The following is a 26,407-nucleotide window of genomic DNA, read 5'->3' on the forward strand; positions in this document are numbered from 1 at the left end:
AAAAAAAAACATTACCATGTGACTGAAGTAATCCACAACGGGTGAACAGCTGGGCAGGAGGGTTGCAAGAAGAACTGGCCTATTTTTCTAAGGACAGAGCCTCGCAGGAAAACCTGAGACAAGAGGAAGTGCAGACACCTAGACCCGCTTCCTAGTCTCTTTATGCACAACTCGGGCCACTTGCACACTTCCACCCACATGCCTTCCAGAGGCAGATTTCTCTTCTTGGCTACAGGCATCTTGAGGCGAGATGCATTAATGATTTATAGTGACCCCAGAAAGGATCAAATATCCAGAGCCTGGTGGGTCATAAGGCTGAAAGAAGCCATTACTATTGGATGAATTACAGATTTCACAATGAAAACATGGCTGCTTCTGAAATAGAAACGTAGAGGTGTATACTGGGGCTCTCATTTCTAGAATACCCAGAGGGGTTTACAGTTTTCTGCCCCAGATATGTTCCTTCCGAGCCCTTTTCTAGCATTGAAGTTTGTCCTCCTTCCTGACTCCCTTCACAGTTACTTCCTAAAATCCAAAATGCCTTCCAGATTAGCTGTCACAAGGACATGGCAAGTTTTCTGACTCCCCATGCTTCCCCGTCCAGGGGGATATGTCAATCACACTAATTTTAGGGGCAGCAGAGAATTTTTTTTTTTTTAGTGTTTATTTTTGAGAGAGAGAAAGAGACAGAGTGCAAGCAAGGGCGGGGCAGAAAGAGAGGGAGACACAGAATCCGAAGCAGGCTCCGGGCTCTAAGCTGCCAGCATAGAGCCGACGCGGGGCTCGAACTCATGGACTGTGAGATCATGACCTGAGCCGAAGTCGGAGGCTCAACCTACTGAGCCACCCAGGCGACCCAGGAATATTTAGTCCCACTCTTTTTAGTGCCTGGAGCATTGTAAGCGTGCAATAACTTAACTACTATTGCTGCTGCTGTTGTTGTTGTTATTATTATTATTATTATTATTATTATTATTAAGCACTCACACCGAATGGGAAGGAGATTAATCTTGAGAACGTTCACTCTTAGCTCTTCCAGGACACATTCTTAGGGTCTGGTCCAGTGAGCCTCCATTTGGGGGGGAGCAGGTAGTGCTCCCACAGAATCCCAGCTTTCAAAAGCCCCTGTTGCTAATGAAAGCATATTGTGTCCCTCAAGGGTGCTAGGGAAACAAAACTGAGGTTCACTTCTCCAGAATTACCAGGTCTTTCCTGTCTCTCATCAGAAACAGCCCCCACAGCTGGAGGGGCTGGTTGTCAGGGGTCTTGGTGCCTTTGTCCCCTACAAAAATGCTAACCTGTGGATACCTTCAGAAGGAGCAGGACTGTCTCGTGAAAGTGCCAGTGTGTGTTTAGATTCATCTTTCTCCTTGCGGAGTCCGCAAGTCCAGAGGGGATGTACCGTCTCCCCTATACCATTATAAACTAGGGTGGCCTCGGGAATTCATCATTCTTACACCAGGAACTGCTCATCTAGGCTCTGCTACTTGAAGACTGCAGAAAGAAAGCGCGCGTACAATGGCCTCTACTCGTTGTTCTCTATTCTTAATATTCATCTGAGCCAGAGCCACGTCCTTCCCATGTAGCTCTTAGACGCTTTCCATATTAAAAGCTGAATGCCTCCAGAGTCGGCCCCTCGAGGCCCAGAGGGAATTAGCACATATTATCCAACCGGGTTGGCACACCTTCGTCTGTCCCTCAGTCTGACTGTGTCAGGTATTCTCCACTTGGGGAACTTGGTGAGCCGGGGTATTCTGACCAGAGGACTCCGACCAGAGCTTCAGGGCAGAGATTCCCAGAAAGGGGCCTGCCACCTGGCAGGTGGACTTGACCAGTCAGTCACCTCTCCGTCCCCAGTGTTATGAGGGCCAAGTTACATGTTTCCTTATCTCATTCTCCTTCCCTTTAGGTCCCCACATCTTTCTGAGTCTTTGTATTCGAAAGGCAGATTCTGGTCTTAGATGATTCCAGCAGAATCTTGGTGCCTGTCATTGCAGGTAATATTCTGTAAAGGGAAATCTTTTTTTTTTTTTTTTTGGCATACCAAATCCAGAGCCATATTGGACAACTTTAATTGGAGTCATTGCTATTTAATATGTGGATGAAAAAGTAGGTTTTAATTAAGCGTGTTAAAAGGGGATTGATCACTGTTCGCCCAAGAGCCAGAATATTGTGACAGGAAGAATTCCTATAGAATGAAGTCTTTAAGTTGGACTTTCCTTTTTTACTTATGCTTCCATTAGGATTTTGGAGGAATGTCAGCGCACTGTTATTAACTCTGATAGCTTGTACATCGCAGCCAGTATGGTTTGGGGCCCTCTGGCTCTCAGGTTACCTGTATAAATACAGGGATTCACTTCCCAGCTCTACCATTTGCTTAATAAAGAGCAAATGTGCAGAACCCAGCAGCAGCAGCAGCCTGGCAGAGCCGTAATCTGAACAGGATAAACATGCTTCTTTTTGAATGATGCTCTCTCCCCATCCTCCTGCCAAGAGCAGGATATCAAATGAAGGGGAGGTTGTGGTTGGAGTCAGTAAAGTGAATGTCTAAGTGGCACCTGCTCCATTCAGCAGATCTGCTTTCCCGGGGCCTCCCACTGCACATCTGCTCCTGACAAAGCCTCTTTTCTCCTCCTGTTGGTCAGACTGAGAGCAAAGGCCTCGCAAGGAGACATATTGGTTTTGCTCTGTCAGCACAATTGCCTGTGACATTATAATTACACCAAATCTTCATTATTAGAAAGGCCCCAATTTAGAGATTTTCAGAGCCAAAAAGGGGTTTTCGAAGTGAAATTGGTAAACACATCTTTTCCGTTGTAAAGCTAGCAATTGGATCTGAAAATCATTGAAGGGGTCTAAATATGGAAACTGAGACACTGCTCTGAGTGAGACTACAAAAACCCTGCTATCAGATTGGCGCATGAAAGAGGCGTCCAGCAACTCTGATTTTACCCAGCCCAAGCTTTCCGTACTGCCTGTAGTACTGTCACGTAGAGCTATATTATATTGTTCTCAAATGCTGATAAAGTTTCTCACCTAGGGGCCCTGGGGGGTGGGAGGTGTTAAAAGAAGTTGGTGGGGTAGAGCAGCAAAGGAGAAAACCCTACAGTCTAAATAAGAGAAATGCCAGGAAAATATATTTTAGGTGAACGCAGAGCATCCGGTTTCAGATTGAGTTTCCATTTAACAAAGGCAACTCTTATCATGTTCTATGGTGTGTGTACGATCGAAGCGTGTTTATAACGTGGAGTTGGCTCACTGGAAGCTCTGGAAAGGTTTTAGAGCTGCACTCTGGCTATTGAAACTTTAATTAGAGTAGAAGTAAAGATGGATTCCTCAGCGCTACCAGCTACGTTTCACATGCTCTCTAGCCACCGTGTTGGCCAGTGCACAAACAGAACATGGCCATCTCTACAGTGAGTTCTGGTGGACAGCGCTGTTTTAGAGATTAGTCTGAACCTTTTGAAATGTCTTGACTGCTTCAGCAAGCCTTGGGAGTTTCCTGTTTCAGCCTTGTTTGGAGGGGGAAAAGAGAATTTGCCTGGATGGTTTTGGAACGGCTCCTTCCAGCCATGTTACTTTATCTTTTCACCTTAAAAAATTGTTTTCCTGCAAGAATCTCCCGTCCCTTCTCCACCCTCACATACACCCAAAATAATAGTAATGAATTATACCTATCAGAAAGGACTTTAATTTTAGGAAGGTCCACTTTCAGCTGACCTACCCCTTCCTAAACCTTTCACGGCCCTGCTGTTTGCCTGGAGAGTTTTCTCATTAAACAGAGCTTCTGACTAACAAGGGCACACGTGAGTGCTCAAGGGCCAAGAGTGTGTATGTGAATTGTTCATTTTGTCTACAACGTGAAGCGTGGACAACACACTGGGGTGGACCGTTGAGCTAGTGGCACCTTCCCGTTTTCAGCAACTCTGGGGACCAAGAGCAGGGTCTTTAACCTTGCTTCCTTCATTTGTCTGCCTCTTAGAAGTCCCTGCATGGTTGCTTTGACTCCTGAGAGGAAACCTATGTGAAATAACAAAACTACCTCGAATCTAGATATTCTCCTTTTTCTCGAGACCTTAAATCATGTAAATATAATGTTCCTTATCCTCATAGCAGCCCTATGAGACAGAAGTAGCCCGTTTGTTTTATAAATGTAAGTATAGTCAACTCTCAGTTGCCACATACAGATCATCTGTCATGCAGATTACTCGTGACACATTTTAAATCCTTGGACAGTTTCTCTCAACAAGCAAGCATAAGCCTGGACCATCTCCTCCACCCCCCCACCCAGCTGCTGGGTACTTAAGGAACACAAATTAGTTTTCATATTAGCTTAAGGAAGACATAATTAGGAAAGTAAGTCTAAGTAAGTCTGCTGCAAGAAAAGCGCATCATAAATTCCAGGTTATGGGAGAGACGGCTGACCCTCCCTTCGTCTCAACTAAGAGCCGACTGTAAGATCTGCTTTTACAAACACGCACACCGTTAGCACTCCGTGTGCTGGCATGTTTACCAAAGGAATTGTAGAGCCCTCCATGGGAGGTTGTCAGAGATGGCTTTGTACCCCGGGCACCGGGGCATACAGGGGAGACCGTGTCCTGTGGCCGCTCCTCCCCGCCGCATCCCGGAGGCGCATCTTGCTCAGTGCTTTTTAAAAGTTCTGTCTGGCCCACCGCCCATCGCAAGCAGAGGCTGACCGAGCATCGCAGGGGGCTCATGTTTGGGCAAAGACGGCAGCAGCCTCAGTGTAAGGTACCAGAGGCACGGCACCTGGCACGGATGGCGGACCGCTCCGTTCTCCGGCCACCAAATGGTCTTAGCCGCTGACAGTTTTGTGCAGAGAAAGCAACCTGGGGATTCCTCTAGTGTCATTCCTTCCGCCTTCTGGCAGAAGCTGGAATTCTTCTATAAAGAACTTGTCCCCATCATCAAGCTGATTATGCTAAATACAGTCCAGATAGGAAAGGCAGGATAAATAGTTGAACAAGATGAAGTTTATTGAGATAGATTTCTTCCTTTGACTATCAAACCCCATAACTATTTATTTCTTCTTTCCAGTGTACTGTCTTCAGGTGTCTTACTGCCTAAAGCCAATTTAATTCTGCTCTTTATATGCTCTTAGAATGTTCTAGTGTTTGTTTTCTAAATGGTACTCTACAGGTTGTGCTTAGTGAGGGATTGAAAAATAGTAGAACATCTTTGGAAGCTTTTTTGCCTCAATCTTTCTGTGTTCAGTTAGCAGAGGCGAGGGCTGGATAGTGGGCACATTTGGAATGTGGTGGGGGGAGGGTTCCTTGTGCTAGTCTCTCTCCTCTTGTACCGGTTTGAAATTCTCCATAATGAAAACACTGAAAGTAATAACAGAAAAATAAATAAATCTCCGTTCCCAACTCTAGGTAACTCCTGATTGGCTCTTGTATTCATTTCCACACCTGACTGTTGCAAAGCCTTCGTGTGATAACTTTCCCCTGAGGTTTCCATCATCTTGGTACCATGGGGCACCTGGCTGGCTCAGTCAGTGGAGCATTTGACTCTTGATCTCGGGGTTGTAAGTTTGAGCCCCATGGTGGGTGTAGATATTACCTAAAATCTTTAAAAATATATATATATCAACACTTTATTGCTCAGACCCTTTCATTGGTATATAGACTTTGGGGACCTTGAGTGTCCTCCTTCTTCCCAGTGATTTTTCTGGATATTACTGAGCATCTCTTTCCCTTCTCTGGAAGGTCAGATCAGATGTCCTCCTAATAAGCACATACGTGTCCCACAAACTTCAGCTGGATACTTTTCTCTCCTGCCATTTTCAGTTTAAAGCCCTGTTGGTCAGACCAGCAGGCCTTGAAGTCATCTTGTTCAGCCCCACACTGGGGGCTCAGCCTGCAGGATAATACACCACAGTGGTTCTGAAGCACAACACCCTGACTTCATGAATATTCCTGGACACCAGTAGTTTCGAACAGAAGTTGTAGAATTGTACCTGTCACTAGCAAAGTAAAAATGAATTTATTTTTAACATTTGGCTTATGGGATGAGGGCAAGAGAAATTTCCCGGTGGTCTGAAAAATCAGGCAAAGGACAGAGTCTGCTGTGAAGGTTATCGCAGAAAGTGGTTTTTCCAAGAGAGGGTTCACGTTGTCTAGCAAGAGGGGAGATAACCTTGTATGCCGAGAAGTGCCTGTTACCCCAAGGCACTGCGAGGCCGCTGTTGGCTCCACGAGAATACTCAGCACGCCAAGTGTAATACATATTTTAATCCATAAATCCCTCAAATGCACCCAAAAGCCACGGACTTAGAAAACACGGAAGAGGAAGATTAAATGTCCCAGAAGCAGCTAATATAACAGAAGCAGAATGATTGGGAGAGAAATACTTTTTCTGTTTCCTCCTTGTCTCAGTGTCTGGAAGGTTACCTGGATCTCCTTTTCATTTGCTATTGGCATTCTTTTCATGACCTTCCTTTTCTTGCCCTGAGACTGTCCTCTTTCTTTCTGGTCCTTGTTTGTCATTCCCAGCTTCTGTATCTGCCTGCCTGCTGGACGAGCTTCTCTCCCTGCTTTCCTTCCCGTTCTCCCATCGCTGTACCAGTACACACGATGCCTGTTTTTCTTCGTATAATAGTGGCTTGTCTTAGACTTCAGTCCCTGGTGTAAATTCTTTCTCAAGCCTGCAGATAAGACTTTAAAGGACTTCCCTCCTGCCTGTCACCCCTAGAGACACCTGGAGATAACCCTCGATAGCTCTTTAAAAACTGCAGAGGGGCGCCTGGGTGGCTCAGTCGGTTAAGCGTCCGACTTCGGCTCAGGTCACGATCTCGCGGTCTGTGAGTTCGAGCCCCGTGTCGGGCTCTGGGCTGACGGCTCAGAGCCCGGAGCCTGCTTCGGATTCTGTGTCTCCCTCTCTCTCTGCCCCTTCCCCACTCATGCTCTGTCTCTCTCTGTCTCAAAAATAAATAAAAACATTTTTAAAAAATCATAAAAAATAAAAAAAAATAAAAATTGCAGAGTATTACTTAGGTAATATAATTTACGATTTTATTTCTTATCTATTCCTAGCTTTTCCAGTCACAGTCTTCTGGATCCCCATTCAAGCCAGCATTTTCCTGGTACCTGTAGCTAGCTTTCACATCCATAAACTACAGAAAGCATTACATTGTAAATTTTTCCTTTGGGTTTTAAGAATCCTTTCTCTTCCACCACAGGTGTTGATTTGATAAATTTATTTGTTTAGTTCTCAATTTCTCCCTGACAACCATCAATATTTGTCTCCCAACTAAAGATATTTCCATGACCAACTTGGAAGGCCTTTGGGCTGAAAGATTCAGTTACAGCAAACAACAATTCCCAGAGGTTTCCCAGATTGTGAGGGCAAATGAAAGGCCCATTCTTCCCCAGGCCGTCTGTCCTGCTCTATCTTGTCGGGCTGGGGCGGGGTGGGGGAAGGGCAGTCTGGTTCCGGGTGACCGGGGCCAGGCCTGTAACCCTGTGCTCTGCTAGGCTTGAGCCCATGCTGTTATTATGTGGAGGGCTTTACACATTTATCAGAGTGATGACGTCATATCGTACTGTCCCTCACCATGTATTTAACATTCTTGCTATTGACCAGTGGTTTAGCCTGGATTATTCTTCACTGATGCGCTGAGTCGCCAGCCATGTCATAGATGCCAGGGTGCCGTTCCAGTGCCAGTTCTGACCATCGCCACATTTCGGAAGGAAAGCTGCCCGCCAGTCCATCTGCCCTGATTTCATGGCTCTTATCTCTAATCTTTACATCTTTGAAGGCCTTTGGCAAATGATGTGCTTCCTGGCAGGAGCACATCACTGCCGAAAGGAGATCTGTGCCGTCTCTGCTTTCCTTTCTGTTTGATGAGAGCTTTAGTCTAACATCTGTGATGCCACCAGACTTCATCAGACCCCTCATTCGAAGTCATCGTCAAAAAGTAGCTGGCATTCATTGTATACCTACTGTGTGCCAGGCACCGTGCCAGACTTCACCGAAGTCAGCACATCTAGTTCTCGACAGCCCTGTGATATTAGTAACTGCCATTTTACGTTTGAAGCAACCAAGGTTCACAAGCCATTCGATGGCAGACCCAGGAGTCACATGTAGTCCTTCTGATTGGCACGCCTTTAAAGGAAATAAAATAGCTTATTTGACCCTCACACAGAATGCACGGGAACTACCGATACAGCATTGGGCTACGCTGCCTTAAGGGTCTTGTTGTGAAAATCCTGCTGCACTTGGGAACAGAGTGAAAGGCTTCAAGGCCTTCAGTCTGTGGAGGCCAAGGCTGATAGGAATGTAACCAAGTTCCTGAAAATCACAAGGAACGAGATCTGGAGTCATATTTAATTAGTAAGCATCTACTGTGTTGAAGCTGCCCAGTATTTTAAAGACAGCAGATTATACAGAGAACAACAACAACTACTTGGAAACAGGTTGGCACAGAGCCGGTGCCAAATGGTGGAGGGAATAAAATCACAGGAAGGAAAGAACCTGACGGGCCATTCTCTCTGTGGTATCTCCATGAAATGTTTGGAAATTGGTGGAAGAATTGGACTTACAGTGGCAGGGGACCATTCTAGGTAGAGGGATCTGTCTGAGCAAATACATGTGATGGTTAGGGTACACTAAGGGGACAGGTATGGTTGTAATGAAGAGAGAATGTAGAGTAATTTGTGGGAAAGGCTGATGTAATCCTTCAAACTAGTAGCTCTTTGGCTGTTATTTTTCCCATAATAGACAGCCATCAAAGTCCTTTGTGCGTGCGTGCGCGTGCATGCGTGTTTTGGGGGAGTGGGGGGAGTTGGGATGGCCGTTGCCAAACAATATTTCAAGATTTAGCTGTGATACGTAGATGTATTCCTCAAATCACAGAATACCAAAAGAGTTAGTGTTGAGAAAAGTAAATGAATTCCCCTAAGTAAATAAATTGCATACATACACATACACATGTGCACATGTGTGTGTGTTCCATTATACAGTAGGTAAGTGATGGAACTCATTACTTCAGGAGAGGTCAGGAATAGAGTAGGTCAGCTCATGAATGATAAATTCAGAGTGTGCAAGGCTATGACCCTAACCTTTAAAGTTACTCTCGTTGGCGCCCACGGTCTACCACAAAGCCTCCCCTCATTCCCCCATCAGAGACAGACCACTACAAACCTCAAGGCCTCTTGTTTTGCAGAAAATAGGGCCAAGCCCCTAAACGTGAGCAAATGATCACATAGATGACAAGACCAGACCAGACTTATGACTAGATAGCATTAGCTGCTACCCATGTAATATGATTTGAGAGGCTCAAAGACAAATGTCTGTCCAAAAGTGTATTCCCCTGTCACCCATCATGCCTTAATCTTAAATCCCACTACTAGAGGTAGATTATTTTGAGTCTTGAAAGGAATTGGGCTGAGTGGAACAGTTGAGAGTCCCCCATTACTACACCTATGAAATTAAATTTTTTTTTGGTAATGTTTATTTATATTAGAGAGAGAGAGAGAGAGAGACAGAATGCAAGCGGGAAAGGGGCAGAGAGAGAGGGAGACAGAATCCGAAGCAAGCTCCAGGCTCTGGGCTGCCAGCACAGAGCTTGACACGGGGCCCGAACTCAGGAGCTGCGAGATCATGACCTGAGCCGAAGTCGGACGCTTAACTGCCTGAGCCACCCGTGCGCCCCTGCACCTATGAAATTTTGAAGTATAAATACCCTCTGAAGCGGTCGTGGTCTTTGATATTTATCCTTGCATATGTGAGAAATTGCAATACATTAAGCACAATAGCAAAAGATTGGAAAGCCAAGACGTGCGTCATTAGAGCACTGGCGAATCAAAATCAAGTGCCTCCAGATCCTTTTGCAGCACGTGAGCGTGATGATCGGGTGTTCACACTGTCGTGTGACATGTGCCTCCCTCAAACCTTGTTGCGACGTTGGCACGCTTACCCGTCTGACGTGAAACAAAAATTAAGCACCTTCATACAAATGGAATACTCTGCAGCCGTTCTCTTTGTGTTGTAAGTAAAGATCTCCAAAAAAGCAAGGTGCAGAAGAGTATGAACGTATGCAGTGTTCGAATGGGGAAAATACCCAGACACACGTATACACATCTCCCAGTCTTGGGTAGACTACGGACGAGCCCAGAAACTGGCCACAAGTAGTTACCTCTGGGAGGGAGATTGACTCTTTTCAACCCCGTGCCCTTTTTGCACCTTTTTTACCATGCCCTCCATGTGTTACCTGTTTTTCGAAATTAAGTCTCTGTTAAAATAGAGATTCTCCTGAAAAGGGGAAACTTAAGAGCCAAATGATCACCTTCTGAGAGATAATGGCCCTGATGAGAGGAGCAAGCCCCTTGAAGAATGGACCCCGTGCGGGGGTCTCCTTGGAGCACTCTGAGTGGCAGCATGGCCGCCTTGTTGGTCAGTCTCCCTGCACGTCCTCCCCCCAGAAGGTCACCTGACTTTGAAGGGTGTCGGGTGGGAAGTGTGTGAGTTGTGTCAGAGGCGGCCTCGCCCAGGGATCTGAACCTTCAGAGCCGGTCCTGATACCCGTCGTGTCACGTGAAAGTTTTAGCAGGTCCCTCTGGCTACAGTGGAACAACGGCTGGAGCAGGGCGATGACGAAGGAAGATAAAACGTCGTCCTGGCAAGAGAGGATAGTACTTTGTCCAGGGAGGCAGCAGAGAGAAGTGGCGGAATTCCAGGTTTACGTTTGAAGGGCGAGTTGACAGGATTTGCTGATGGTGTGTGAAGTCAAAGGCGGCTGCAGTTTTGGCCTAGGCAACCGGAGGGGTGCAGTTGGGCAAGACTGGGTGGGGCGTGTCTGACCACGTGGGCTCAAGTTCAGGACACCCAGGCAGGAGGGAGGTGAGCAGGGTTAGGTCTCATTGTCTTTTGCAGGGAGATGTGGTCCTGGAGCCAGAGCTCCTCCCGAGATTTTAGTCTGATTGCTGTTTGACAAGGGAAATCCTTATGCCGGGACTGTGGCTCCTGAGGCCCCTTTGGCCTCTTCCCAGTTTGGCCAGTTCTGTAAACCTAGCCTGGAAGCCTGAAGGGAGAGGCAGCAGTGAGCCCAAAAAGGGAAGTCCCCTGCCTCCCTGGGCCCTGCTGGCCTGCTATTCGATGGTAAGGGTGGCTGAGCCCACAGAATGACTCCCAGATCGACAGCCTGGACGCCTGGCTTTGCCAAACTCTGTCATCTTGGGAGAAAATCACTCTGCTCTGTGTTTCCTTTTCTCTTCTTTCTTTCTTTCTTTTTTTTTTTTTTTTTTAATAAACTTTGTATCTGCTTCCTTTTGAGTTTAAAGAAAAAGAAAGGGGTTTACTAATCCACATGAATGCTAAGGTTTCTTATGGCTTTGAAATATTGGGGTACTCGAGACTGGGGCCCTAAATCTTCAGTATGTGCCCTTAGGATAAGTTTGTGTTTCTGCCAAAGGAACTTGCCTGTCCTCTTGCAAGAGGGAGGCACACCTGCCCTGCCTGCGTCTCTAGGGTCTTAGCAGAGATCAGATGATCCACACTGGATGTAAGAGGGCTTTGAAAAGTGCCAAACAGATGCCCAGAGGCTTACTGCTAGGATTGTACAGGGTCTCTCAGACAAACAAGACGGAGAACTTCAAACTCTGAAAGCAGAATGTGAAGGGCTTCCTGTTGCTTAATCAAACGAAATGACCCAGAATATAAACTGAGATTAACATACACCTTCTAGATTAGGGCTAATCAGGGCCAGGCTGAGCAGATGCAGGGACAATCCCAGCCTGATTACTGTGCCTCAGCATTTAATCATCTCTCCTCCAAGGGCAGGAGGCCGACTTAGCTCATGCTGGTCTGCAAGCCGCCAGTCCCCTCCCCCTTCCCCTTCCGTGGACAGAAAGGGTCAGAGCTGCTGAGACGGTTTAATCTAATCCCCTGCCAAAATGGCTGTGTGTGTGAGAGAGAGAGATTCTGAAATTCTAAAATCCCCACAGTAGGACGGTAATGCACTGATTTAAGGTGGAACCGCATGTAGAAAATAATGGAATTGGGATTTCGAGGCATTTGGGGTTATGGAATGACCCTGCATATGAAATTCTGCCCTCTGTAAAGCTTTTCGGGTATGTGGCTGCTGTTCCCAGTCATTCACTCTCGAGACAGCCTTGTGGAGGGGGGCATTCCATCACCCAGTTGCAGAGGCCAGATTTATTCCTCCCCTGACTGTGAGGTGAAATACAGAAGAGAGAATCTTTATAAATGAGTCCCTCTTTGGATGAGTCCTGAATGCAGTCGTGTTTACATTACTGTTCTGTTGACTGGGAGCTCCTGGCTCCAAAACCTCCTAATCACCCTAAGACAGGGCCACTCCAGTCACCCTGTCTCCAGGAGGGACACCTGCGCGAGCTTCGAGGGCAAGTTTCCTCTGTGAGTGCAGAAAACATTCATTGAGGCCCTGCTGATTGCTGAGGACTCTGAGTCCCTTACAGAGTTGACCGTCTTCTTGAAGACATGCACACAGTGCCTGAGTACGAGCGCTGCCTCCACGGAGGCCTGTACAGAGTGCTCAGGACCTCAGGAGAGAGGCTAAGGCCAGGGAGGAGAGACCGGCTGCCATGGAAGGAAGAATAGGAGCCCATTCAAGGAACAAGTCCAGGGCCATCATTGCAGGCACAAGGCATGCTTGTGTGCAGGTTGTAGAGGCCCAGTCAAGTGGTTCACCTGATGGGAGTGTACGGGAGTGTACGGGAGTGTACGGGAGAGGAGGGCTGGATACATACATGGTCACTTGGCCTGAACGGAACAACAGGAGCTGACGTGAAGGGTTTAAATCCTGCAAAGAGATTTGGACCTCATGTCCCTTGGGCCAGTGAAGAATTGTGAAAGAAGGCAACAAGATCCTTTTACGTTCAAAAGATTGTTCTAGCTAGAACAGTGGCAGCGAATACATATTTTTGCATTCGCACCTTTTTCCGTTTTATTCTGGAGCCAATCTCCCACGATACTAAAACTTTTAACGACAGTGTTGGACATGGATCCACATCCTAGGAAACAAAAACATGTCATAAATCAGAGATTTAACTGTGACAATTCTTGAAATCCCCACCGCCCGCCTTCTGATCCCAGCATGATTGTTCGCGGTGAGGAGGTCTCCTCGCTCAAAGTGACCCCTGCGTTTATAAAGTGTGCGACTTGTTCCCCAAGTTTGCAGCTTTTGGAACTGACTCAAGCTCAGAAGCAAGAGTAAAGAAATAAGACTGATCTTTGCTTCTAGTTTCAATTGCTGTTTGCCAGCATGTGGCTTCTTTGCAGGATAACACAGGTGTCCTGGCTTGGCCAGTGCGCATTTGGGGTCACTTCATTAGTTTTGCCCGTTGTGACCAGAAGAGAGGACGAAGGCAATGACGATCGTGAATACACTGGAGCGATGGAAGGGGCCGTATGGTCTTCACACATACTCAGGCCAGGCCTGGAGTCTAGAAGCCAGGGCAGAGGGCCCAGCTGCACATTGCTGAGGCCAGTAATAGACTCCCTTGGCCTATTGCCCTTCTGGCACATCTGGTACCTCACACTGTGGGAAACAGAACATGAACCAGAGCCAACCCTGGCCTTGAAGTAGCCCTCTGTCAAACAGCAAGGTCTGTCCACGCGCACTGACCGGGCCACGCCAGAATACGCACTACCGTCCTGGTGCTTGCTGAGAATCCAGAGGAGGCCACTCTCAAGTATCGACTGGGGCTGGGATGGGGCCAGCTTCCGAGAGGAGGGACCACTGAGCTGGTTTTGAAAGGGGAAGGCGTGGGGAGTGAGGGAGTTCCCAGTGGTGAACAACTTGAGCAAAGACTTAGAGGAAGGAGCGTGCCGCTGGGTCAGGAGATGAGAGTACGAGCACGGAGTACCTGTGTTTGAGAACATGAGCCCGCAGAGCTAGGCCAGGGCAGAGCATGAGATGTCTTGAATGCCATGTCCAACAGGAGCGTTTTTTTAATAGGCTTTGGGAACCTTTTGAACGTGGAGTTGGAAGAGTTTGAGATAGAGGATTGATGTGGGATGGGAAGCTGTCTCAGGTGGCAGGGAGGGGGAACTGAAAGAGGACTGCGTAGAGACAGTTTTTTGTGTTCCTTTAACGTTTATTTAGCTAGTCTACAGGACAATATTGGTTTCAGCAGTAGAGTTTAGCGATTCATCATTACATGTAACACCCAGTGCCCATCACAAGTGCCCTCCTTAGTACCCATCATCACCCATTTAGCCCATCCCCCTGCCCACCTCCCTCCATCAACCCATAGTTTGTTCTCTGTCAGTAAAAGTCTCTTGCGGTTTGTTAACCCCTCTTCTCTTTCCCCCCTCTTCCCATTTATTCATCTGGTGTGTTTCTTAAATTCCACATGTGGGTGAAATCATACGGTATCTGTCTTTCCCTGATTGACTTATTTCTCTTAGCACAGTACATCCTGGGTCCATCCACATTGTTGCAGATGGCTGGTTAGACACATTTAAGAGCTGTATGCGAAGTCTAGATGAGGGAAATTGAGCCCCACAGCATTCTGGGGTCAGTGCCTGGCCCTCAGCCTGCTGCTCTCCTTTCAGCCTAGTGTGCAAGTGTAAGCTGGCCTCTTCTGTGTGAACTCCATTCCTGTTAACGCACAGCAGCCTGAGCCCAGATTTCCTAAAATGACTGTCACCAAGCAAAACATCAAGCCCGTTTCATGTTGTATCATCAAATACGGATGTCTAAAGTGGCAAGATTTTCCTCTAGAACACAGAACTTAACATTGTTAAAATAACATTTTATTTTGGGTTTTTTTTTTTTTTTTTTGGCATTAGAAAATATCCTGATAAAACATCCCTTTTTAAAATTTTTATTTTCAAAAAAGTGATACAGTTTTAAATGTCAATAAAAGGACTAAAAGGCCTTAAAAAAAAAAAAAAGAAAGAAAGACTATCCCCTGGAGGCGACCCTTCATGCTCTTTCTGGTGTCTTTACTGCTCTAAATAATAGTCATCTCATTAGTCCTTGAGTTGAGACATGATTGCAATTTCCTGGTAACCCAGTTTGTATGTTTATATTACCGTAACTACATCAAAATTGTTCACTGCTAAGACAAGTATATTATTACGGTTACTACTTGCTTTATTCCTTCTGATTTTTAGGCAGTAATCATCAGTTCTACCCCCTTCTGGAAGACCCCTCTGAGTCCTCGGCCCCATGTGGTGGTGCCAGTCCTGCCTGTCTGTCCTCCCAGGCATGCCGCACAGCTCTGGTCCTGGGTCCCTCATCCTTCCCCAGAGCTCTTTGCAGTGGATTCTCTGTTTTTCTCTCTCACTGCTGTGCAGCACCTCCTTCAGAGCCTCCCGAGAAAGCATGGAGGGGTGACCAGCTTCCAGAGCCCCCCACACGTCTGAAGATGTCTTTCTCCTGCCCACACACCCTGTCGAAAGGGGTGTCATTTCATGGGCGGGGAACCCAGTTCTCCTGGAAAGCATTTTCTCCCAGACACTTGAAGGCGTTTGCTTCATCTAGCTTCCAGGTTTGCTTTTGACAAGTCCCATAATATTCTGACCCCTGGCTTCTTGTGTAGGACTTTTTTTTCCGTTCTGGAATTCTTCAGGGTCCTTGCTTTATCCCTCATGTTCTGAAATTTTGCAAAGGTGTTCCTTAGAGTCTCGATCTTTTGTCATCTTTTCTGCTGGGCATCTCGTGGGCCCTTTCTATCTGAAATGCATGGTTTTCAGTTCTAGAAATTTATTTCCAATGTATCTGATAATTTCCCACCTTCTGGTTTTTTTACCCTCTGGCACCTGTTTCATCAGAGGTTGGACTCCTTTGGCCTCCTATTTTTCTCTCCTCCTTCCCATCTTTTAACCTTTTCTACTTTGTGAAAAATGTCCTTGATTTCTTCATCTTCTGCTTTCTTTGGAATGTATTTCATCTGTTAGATTTTTCATCCTAAATTTTTTTTCATACACCTTTTTAAGAAAAGCATCCCATCTTTATGCTACAAATCTCTTCTCTCTCTGAAGATACTAGAGTTTGGGGGCTTTTGTTTTCCTCTGCCCCCAGCATTGGGCGTTGTCTGCAGCTCTGTTCCTGATGAGCTAGCGCCTCGGGGAGAGCAGGGCAGAGCTAGGTGGTCTATAGGCCCGGGGATGGGGGTGAGTGTTTTCAGCGTCTTCCCCCCCCCCCACTGCCCCACCGACAGATATCATGCCAGATAGCACCATGGTCTTTTCCCGGGCCTCTCCAGGTCCCTTTCTCAACACAGTGGTAGAACTTCAGATGTCCTGTCAACAAAGGTCTGGGTGTCTGGGTGTTGGAATTGGTGGAAGCTACTGATCCAGTCAAGTTGAATACACACTTTTAGCCAATTCCCGTTTTCAGCCTCGTCTCTCGGTACAGTAGTGAGAGCTACATGTCCCACGCCCTCCGTGAACACGGGACTTGCTTCCGCCTCTCTGATAGGTCAGAACCACTTTACGTGTGCTTTTCATCTTCAGAAAACATGTTGACATCCTTCGTTTATATCCTTTCCCCTCCCCTTAATTATTTAATTTTAAGAGGAAGAGGAGCTTGATATCTACATTAATTCTGCCTCATTTAACTGGAGATCCTTTTTTTAAAAAAAATATGTCCTATAAAACGATCAACTTTTCGGGGCACCTGGGTGGCTCAGTAGGTTAAGTGTCTGACTTTGGCTCGGGTCATGATCTCGCGGTCCATGGGTTTGAGCCCCGCATCGGGCTCTGTGCTGACAGCTCAGAGCCTGGAGCCTGTTTCAGATTCTGTGTCTCCTCCTCTCTCTACCCTTGCCCTGCTCACACTCTGTGTCTTTCTGTCTCTCAATAATAAATAAACATTAAAAAAATTAAAAAAAAAAAAAAGATCAACTTTTCTTATGAAGGACTGCCGTTTTCTGAGATCACGTGCTTCTTCCTTTCTTTGTAGTTAAACCTTCCTTTCTACTGTGAAATGATAGTGATATTAGGAGACAGTTGGGTCTTTTCAAATTGCCCCAAAATTGTATTTTAAAATTGTAGTGGTCTGTGGCTCTAAAATCAAGAAAACCATGCCCTAAGCATTTTTTTTTTTTCAAATAAGTGAACACTGAAGGGAGGGGGCGGTGGCCAGAAAACAGGATAGGAGTGAGGGAGACATATTTTTAAGCTGAGAGAAACTCGAGCATAGGCAGACAGATGATTTAAGAAGTCAGTAACAGAACATCAAAGGAAATTAATGGCAGCCTCTCCTAGAGGAAGGAGGCAGTCAGCAGGGAAGGGCTGGGGAGGAGGGTTCACACCTGACCGGCCTGGCTTCCTAACACTGGAGGCAGGCAGGGTCATCTCCTGGCAGATTGGGGAGACCCTGCCCTGGGGCATGTTTCCACAATTTTTTTCAAACTTCCCTTTCCTGATAGTCTATTTTAAAGAATTAAAATGGGTAAGAAGAGGGATGTATTTATGCCTGTGCAGTCGGTGTGCGACTACAGGAGGCTGGACAGCGGTGCCCTGAAGGGCTGGGGTTGGCTGCCCTGTCCAGCCGGCATCTGGGAAGCTGAGCCCGATCCCCACCAACAGTCTCCCCTTTGTCTCCCCAGGACTGGTCCAGATCCCTGTGAGCATGTACCAGACTGTGGTAACCAGCCTCGCCCAGGGCAATGGGCCGGTGCAGGTGGCCATGGCCCCTGTGACCACCAGGATATCGGACAGCACAGTTACCATGGACGGCCAGGCTGTGGAGGTGGTGACGCTGGAACAGTGACATGCGGCCATACCATGGCGTCGTTTTCTAGTCTACTTCAAAATTTTTTACACGTTTGCAGAGGTGCAATCAAATGGAATTAAGTCTCTCGACTTTGGAAGAAAAGTTTTGTTAACCTTTTTTTTAAAAAGGAAGAAAGGCAGTGGGTTTTGGAATTGCATTTTTTAAAGCACCACTCTTGATTTTCTGGGATTGGTGGAATAAGATACCGTGTTGTCAGTTTCACTGTCCCGAAAAAGCCAAATTGTGGCAGGACCTCTTTCTGCAGAAACATGTGTGTATACTTATGTGTGTGTATGTGTGAGTGTGAATATATGTATATGTGTACATATGGATATACACATTTACATATATATAAAGTATATATATATGTATGTATGTAGATATATATATATATATATATATATATATATGAAACCCGCATGGAATTATCTATATGAAATCAAGGTGAGCTGTGGAAAAATATAATTCACCCAGTTTAGTGGGTGTAGGGTACGTGGCCAGACACAGTCACCCGGTTTTTGTTCATACCAGGGTCATGCGTTGAGCTACTGACAAACTCAGGCGGAGGTGACCATGCCCTTCACCAAAGCTGCCTCCCAGTGGCCACCCAGAACTCTCCCTGCTGGACTCACCTGAAGAAGGAGGTTCCAGAATGGGGTGGGGTCCAGAAATTGTGTTTGCAAGGTCCAAGGGCCTCGTGGTCTGGCAGCTGAGATGCTCCTCGGGCTGGCCCAGGTGCTGACCTTGCCACAGGCAGGTGAATGTCCTTAAAGCTCCAGGCCGAGACGAGAGGGTTTTCCTCAGCCTCCCATCTCCTCCCCTTCCCAGGAAGTCGTCTTGATCTCATGACTATTAAAATATTGCTCTGGTTTTAAGGTCAGTCTCCTGAATTGGTCATGTATATGAACTGAAGGTAACAGAAGTATTAAGGGTTTTTTGGAGCGTGTGCGCGTCCGGCGTGCCTGTGGGTGTGTGCTTGGAGGGGAGAGAGTGGGAGGGGGAGGGGAGGGGTTGGAAGGGGAAAGGAAGGAGGGAGAGAAAAATCTTCAAAGACCAGGGCACACCGATGGGAGCAATTTTTTCCCTTCCAGTACGTTTCTGTAGCTTCACAGAGGAGACTGGAACTGACAGGGCCACCTGGCTCTTCCTACTGCGGGACCTCAGAAGAGAAAGGGACCTAGGATGTTTCCTGCACCCCGGCTCAGGCCCTGATTCAGAAGGGACCCTGCAGTTTTCCCAGGCTCCTCCTGGTGGGTCAGGCCCCACAGCTTCCTCCTCACAGGTGCCGACTGGTCTGGGTGTTCTCTGAAACTGTTAAATTCTGTGATTTCTCAGCTGCAAGCCCTGAGTCTCCAGTGGCTAAATTCACCTGACTTCTCGACAGGCCAAATCTCTGCTCCTTGAGTACAGGGACAACTCTTCCTCCCTCCTCCCGGGCCCCCCATGTGTGATCGTGTATTTAAATGTGTTTTTTTTTAATGCGACATTAAAAGATTCTTCACGTCTTGCTCAGCCTTTGAGAAAAGTTTCAGATTCTTGTATTTGCTTGTTTTATATAAAATTATCTAATGTTCTTTGTATGTTTTTTTCTGTACGTAATAGGGGGAGGGAAGGGAAATTTACATATAAACAGTCCTAGTTCTACAACTTGTTATTTTTTTAATTATTATTTTTTATCGTCATTGTGAAGCTGTTCAGGGGCTTTAAAGTCCGTGTTCCATTGTGGTGAAATAACCTCCTAATAGTTTGAGAAATTGCCAAGAAGAAGAAAAGCAAAACCCAAGTAGCAGAGCATGGATTCTGTGTTGTTTCCCATTCTGTCTATTACTGCCTCATTCAATAAATAGTTTAAAATGTGGCAACAGGAAGTGGAATGTTCATCTCTATAGGAGCACTTGGCCTCTTAGAACTCTTTTGGGGTGGCCTGTTCTGCTTTGTAAAAGGTGCTTGTAACTCAAGCTCGGTGGTCCTTGACTGGTGCTCTGTGGCGTTGTGGAGGCCTGCAAGGAGAGTGCTAGGACAGGGCCAGGGCCTCCTGGCCGGCGCCCGCCTCCAGAGCAGCTCCACTGAGTTCGTTTTATAAACTGCTGTCCTGGGGGTGCAGGGCAGGGAGGGGGTTTGGGATCTAGTTTGAAAAACCCTAAAGATAGTTTGAAAACTCTACTCTGGAGTTCTTTAAGGGTCAATTGCATTCCACATTAAAAATCGGGATGCGTGATGGTGCCTGTCCATCAGGGTTCCCTCCATGTGAGTGTTGTTCAGTATTGCAGTGGATTATCCTTCTTGAAGCAGAGGCCTCAAGCCATTAATTGTTTCCTTAAGTCCTCGCTCCTTGGGTTCTGTCACGGCTCACGTGGCGACCGCCATCTTTCCAGCCGTGCCTCCTCCCACAGCCCCAGCTTTAGGCCGTTGGTTTTGAACCTCTGTGTTTGTGGCCACTCTGTGCCTCAGCCTAGAATGACGCCCTCCTTGCTGTTGCCATCACCCCCTTCCCGGTTGCTGGATGTTTAGGTCAGTTTCGCGATAACGATTTAAATGGATGAATGGACAAGACAAGATGTTTTCCTTGATGCCTGACAGCGGCTCAGTAAAACCAGCGCCACCTCTCCCTCTTCCTGAACAAACGACACACTGTTGGCTGCTTGCACTAGAGGGTGAACAGAGAGGATTGACTGCAGCCAAATCGACCAAACATCATTGCCATTGACCACCCAGGAACAGCGGGTTATCTAGAGTACCTCCTAATGGGGCCGGCATCTCTCTGGAGGTGCCTTACTGCACAGTGTGTTCTGTTTGCCTGGCAAGACCCGGGTGCTGCCTTTTCCACAAGCATATGTTGAAAACTGTCTTTGGAGCCGATGGAGACCTTTGCTTTCATTGCTGCCTGAGTTACCACCAGCGGTGGCTGCAGGGACCAGGTAGGTAAAATCGCTAAGTGAAGTGGGAGCTGCTGGGGAGGGGAGGTGCTGCAGAGTGGAGAGAATCTGTCTAAAGGGAGCAGCCTCTCCTGAGTGCCCAGAGATTGCCACCAAGTGGAAGGAATATGAGCCCTAGAGGCCCCATCTTCATAATTTTCCAGAGACGATGGGGAATCCAGATTGGTGTACGAATCTCCTGATGTCAACAAGTCAAAAATCCTTCACATATTCTGCAGGGGAAAAAAAAAAAAAACCAAACACCCGTAGACCAGATCTGGCCCATGTGTCAGTTTTGTTTAACTTGGTGAAACCCTGCCATGTGCCAGATGAGTACAGCCTTGGCAGGTGCCCATGGGAAACAAGATGAGAGGAGACATCTTGTATGAACGGATTGCTGCGGCCCAGGGTGATAAGGTGGCATCTGGGTGGAGTGTTGTAGCAGAATAAGTTCCCTTGTCTCTTCTTATCTCCTTGAGGGTCCTCTGCCTAAAGTAGCTTATCATCCAGGTAGCAAAGCTCCGGTGCTCACAGAAACTAAGCCTGGGCTAGGAATTCTTGGCTGTACATCCTACATCTGAGAAGATACTGGCGATGCTGGTGACCACTAGAGTTTTCTCAACTCAGATGAGTGAGCCGAGAACCAGAAGGGCAGGGAAGAGAAGGGGCTCTCACTCTAAGCTCAGGCTGCCAGTGCACCCTGGACCTCCCTCAGACCCAAGCCAGGCTCATCTTCAGCTGCTTCGCATGTGGAAAAGGGCCTACTCCTGCACTCACCTTCTTCCCTACCTGCAGCCAGTCCCCGTCCCTCCTCCCTAATGCCCCCATTATGTGGGTGTGGCTGGGTGGTACCCGGCCTTGGGGTGTCCACACCAAAACTGAAGCTTAATTATTGGAAAGAGAACCCACATTTCCTCTCTCATCCCTGCCTCGATGGGCTGTGGGTCAGGTCATCAGCCCAGGCCAGCCTGTGGCCTCAGCACAACTCACCCTCAGATGCCAGAGTCAAGGACACCCCTCAGTGCACTCCCACCTGGCCTCTGCTGTTTGCTCCTGGTTGGCAACTCTTGAAGAAGATCCGCTGGGGATGGTGGAGGGAGCACAGGGGGGCAGGTAACACTTAAGGACAAGACTCTGAAATAGCGAGGCAGAGTAGGTTCTCCCCACCTGCTATCCCATTGCCAGTGCTGCTGGGCCCCTGAGTAAGTCCCCAATTCATTCTGAATTTGAGTTTCTCCCTTCTGAAAATTGCTGGGGTATTAGCAAATATTTATCCACTACTGGTGTCTTGGGAGTGTATTTCTACAGAACAGGGAAATTACCCATCTGCAGAGGGGGAAACCAGGGTCCCCCTGAGAACCCAGGACTTACCCAGGGCCATCTTGGGAGGCAAGGACAAGCCTGTGTCCCAAGCCCATGTCACCAGCCCTGTCCAGAGGCTTTCCTAGCTCTTGTTTAGGAGAACTATGGCTTGTCTGCAGTTAAAGAGTATTCATATGGTAGCAATAATAACAGTTAACGCACAGCCCTTACAATGTGCCTTGTTCTGTTTTAGAGATTTACCTATAGATTACCTTAATCTTTACAAAGTACTGTTATTATCCCCACTTTACAGATGAGCAAGCAGGTACAGAGGTTAAGTTGAAGGTAGCTTATTTAATATTTGGGAGAAAAGGCTAGAAAATATCGTCCCAAATTTAAGGCATTTGTAATTAAAGTATGATTTTTTTTTAAAGTAGGCTCCACGCCCAATGTGGGGTTGAACTCATGACGATGAGATCAAGAGTCGCACACTCTACCAACTAAGCCAGCCAGGCACCCCTAAGGCACTTGTAATTACAATCGTTGGTGCAACTTAAATTAATTGGGCCTGAACTCAGATTTCTTCTGAATTTACCCTTTAAGAAACTAGTGTTCTAACTAGCAGTAACTAAAAGGCTGCTCTGAGCAGGACACTATGCAAAATGCTGTCTACCTTTACTTCGAATCCTCTCCGCAACCCTGTACGGAGGTGAGATTTCATTTTATAGGTGCGGGAACTGAGATGGCAACTTCACAAGGTAATTGCAGAACTAGCGAACCGGAATCTGTCTCTAGAAGTTCCGCTCTTGGTACCAACCATTCAGAGGGCAGGTGTCGGAAAACCAGCTGCACATCTGGATTCTCATTTTTAAAGAAACCTGCAGGTGAGTCCTGAACTTAGCCCACGTGCAGCCTCAGAGGTCCCTGCTTTCTGACTGTGCCATGGTGGCTGTCCAGGGCTTGTCACACTGGAGGAGCGGCCTCCCAGCCCCTGGACCTTTTCACCACGTGCGCTCACACAGGCGAACACACACAGGAACTTGAACACAGCAGACTCTCGACGTCTCATCAGACAAGTGACCTTAGTTTCCAGTGGCTCCTTAATCAGAGAATTCAAGGAACCTAAAACATCCATTCCCACACATTCTCGTTACACACAAATACTTTCTGCGAAAACCCAGTGTTAACGTTGTTAAATAATTTGATGTGAAAATAATGTTGACGCTATTCCCAAGAAGAATCTGGCCCTGTGAGATCCTGCCAGGGATGAAGGGTAGTGAAGACACTGGTGCCCGAACACCTTCTTGGGCGTGAGAAGTTACATGGTCTTCGTGAAACGTCCCAGGGCCCAAACGCTAGAGAGAGATCAGTTGATGTTAAAACCCAAGGAGCTCTGAGCAAGGAGGCCAAGCTAAACCTTGGCAAAGTAGTTGGATTGTGAAGTGGTCAGTTGGGCCGAAGCACCATACAGTCTTTGGCTCCTCAGTGGCCTCGCATGGAAGAGAATTTTAAAGCTGGAAAGGACACTAGCCACCACCCCTCATTTAGGCTATGAAGATTAAAGCCTAGAGGCAGAGAGAGACTCAGGACCACATGAGTGTAGCATTGCACCCAGACTTCGGACTCTTGGCCGGGATCCTACCCACAATGAACTCTGAGCTCCTCCTGCCCTGGCCTTGCCATCTAAATTCTTAAAACCTTAGAATTTAGGGGTGCCTGGCTGGCTCAGTCAATACGGCATACAACTCTTGACCTTGGGGTTGTGAGTTCAAGCCCCACATCAGGCGTAGAGATTACTTAAAAAAAAAATTAAGGTAACAATAAAACCTGAAAATGATCTATGCCTACGCATTCCCCTTGCCAGAACTATTTTCATAGAGAACAATATTTAAGCCAAATAAATTAATCTGAGTCTGAAATTTGCCAGAATTTACCAAAATTGTTGCAGAAAAGAGCCATAAAGGGATACTTTGGCGGGAGAGGCCAAAAATATGGTTTTAATTCATAAAAACAGAGAAAGACATCACATAATAGGATTCTTTACCCTAGCCCTCAGGCTTTACCCTAGCCCTCAGGCTTTAATTCAGAGAAAGACATCACATAATAGGATTCTTTACCCTAGCCCTCAGGCTTCTCATCTGTGCGAACAGTGGGTAATGAACAATTCAGGGGACCCTATCACCAACGAGGTGCAGTGGCCCAGGTGACGTCCCTTGCTTCTCCTAGTGAATTAGTTCAGTCGAGTACAGATAAGCTGCACGGAGCTGAGATGGTCCAGGCTGTGAGTCTTGGCCTCAGTTTCCTCCTGTGCTCGCTGGTCCCAACACCTCTGGCAAGGGCCCAGCCCATCTGCCCAGACTGAATGAGATGACGCCAGAAAGAGCCTGACGCCCGCTGGGCACCAAAACCTTTCTAGTGTGAACAGCAGAACCCAGAGGTGCCAGAGTAAAGATGAGCTGCGAATGGAGCCAAGGATCTGTGTCTTCCAGGTCAAAGTTCATCCAAACTCCTGGCCCAACTCTGAGCCTTGGTATCAGGAGACCACGGACAACTGAGGTCGCGTGTCTGCCTCTGGGCCAATCAGCAATGGCCAGTGAGATTGAGGGCGGTCTACTTCACAGGTAGAGAAGCTGGTGGAATGCTGGTCCACCTAGTGTCGATTGCCATCATTTCCACGCAACCTGTGACAACCGGGGACAATGAAGCTGGGATCCTAATAGCTTCCCTGCTGTCTCACGTTGCCTCTACCAAAGAACCCTCTTAGGTCTCTGAATGTCTGGAGTCAGTAAATTAGGAGGTCACTGGGGTAACTGTGCCCCATCTGCACAATCCCACCATCCCAATAATCTCACAGCGGTTAAAAATAACTTGAGATGATTTACATGCCAGTCAGGTAATCCGTTTTAAAATGAGCATCTTGGGGCGCCTGGGTGGCTCAGAAGGTTGGGCATCAGACTCTTGATCTCTCAGCTCAGGTCTTGATCTCAAGGTCCTGAGTTCAATCCCGCCTTAGGCGGGGAGCCTTCCTGGGCTGGAGGGAGCGGGGGAGGCAGGGCGCTGAGCAGCTCAACAATCTTTAGTGTGTTTACAAAGTTGTGGGACCATCACATAATCTAATTTTTTTTTAATTTTTTTTTTAATGTTTATTTATTTTTGAGACAGAGAGAGAGCATGAACGGGGGAGGGTCAGAGAGAGGGAGACACAGAATCGGAAACAGGCTCCAGGCTCCGAGCTGTCAGCACACAGCCCGACGCGGGGCTCGAACTCACGGACCGCGAGATCATGACCTGAGCCGAAGTCGGCCGCCCAACCGACTGAGCCACCCAGGCGCCCCCACATAATCTAATTTTAGAACACTTTCATCATCACCCCCCAAAAGGTTATTTTTAACACTTACCCCAAAAAAGAACTTGAAGGTTATATATAAAAGATACATGCGGTGAAATAAGGAAATGGGAATGAGAAATCAAGACCAAATAAAAGGAGGCCACACATTTGCCACGATGGAGCCAACGTTGGTGATTTGATGAAGTCTCCCTTTAGCTCTGCTCTTGACAAAGAAGTCCTGTTACCAGAAGAAAGGAGCAAATCATCAGTTACTCAACAGAAACAAAGCACTAAATTCTTTTTTAAAAGTTTGAGGGAGCTCGCAAGTTATTTTACATTCAACATCTGCTACATTTTTCCACCCCAAACGATAGCTTTGATTACTTCCTTAGGCTTTTAAAGCCTTGAGCATTGCTTCAAAACACCTCCATTTTGAAGGTATTTTGGGAGGATCTAAACTAACGTGGCAGTTAAGTGTCTATTCAGAGATCATTAACTATCCAAGGAAAGGGTAGGCAAGAGGTAAGTGTGGGGAGCTGTTATCAATCAATGAGCCGTCTGAAATGGCCCTTTCCCAGTCCTTGGAGACCGACAGGGAATGGGAGGAGCATTAAGGTCATTGGCCTTGAGGAAAGTGCTTTGCTATTATGATATCTGCCTTCCCTTTCCATCTTCCCTGCCTGCCCGTCACCATCCACCCCCACCTCCCCAACCTTGGAGGATCTGGAGCAAGAGGACAGAGGGTAGGTAGCTGACTACAAAGCAGACCATACTGCCAAACACTGTGGGTCCCGGAGCTTGGAAGAAGGTGGAGTGGAACTCGAGTCTGAGACTGAAGCTTCAAGGGAGTCTGGATTTAATGATGAATCATGTTTATACAGTTACGGAATTCGCTCAATATGTAATTAAGGAACCAGAAGAGAGAGTCAACAGAACATGGTCAAGGTAGTGAGTGTGGAAAATAAAACCACACTGTGTTCAAACTCGCCAAGGCAAGATGCCTTTGCCTTTGTAAAGAGAGAAGACACTTGAAACGTGGGTTCGGGGCACTTGAGTGGTTCCATTGAGTGTCCAACTCTTTTTTTTTTTTTTTTTTTAACATTTATTTATTTTTGAGACAGAGAGAGACAG

At 47.1% G+C, this 26,407-nt stretch overlaps 1 protein-coding gene and 1 non-coding gene across 6 annotated transcripts in view; both read left to right on the plus strand.

Annotated features, from left to right (window-relative positions):
* The window catches only part of NRF1 (nuclear respiratory factor 1), a 147,321-nt gene extending 127,732 nt beyond the window's left edge, over window positions 1–19,589 (plus strand). For 4 of the 5 annotated variants that reach the window (XM_078439593.2, XM_078439609.2, XM_078439628.2 and 1 more), the window contains one exon: window positions 17,565–19,589. In XM_078439593.2, the coding sequence (XP_078295719.1) occupies window positions 17,565–17,728 (164 nt within the window). In that variant the 3' untranslated portion in view covers window positions 17,729–19,589. Of the gene's footprint in view, window positions 1–1,909; window positions 2,003–17,564 lie in introns of those variants that run through there. The other variant, XM_078439618.2, reaches the window with a different exon arrangement.
* On the plus strand, window positions 9,846–9,950 carry LOC132679994 (small nucleolar RNA U13). The gene has a single exon (XR_009610471.2). It is a non-coding gene; the product is annotated as a small nucleolar RNA U13 (small nucleolar RNA).
* Window positions 19,590–26,407: the final 6,818 nt, after the last annotated feature.

Source organism: Panthera onca, chromosome A2, assembly GCF_046562875.1.
Source record: "Panthera onca isolate mPanOnc1 chromosome A2, mPanOnc1 haplotype 2, whole genome shotgun sequence".
Lineage (NCBI taxonomy): Eukaryota > Metazoa > Chordata > Mammalia > Carnivora > Felidae > Panthera > Panthera onca.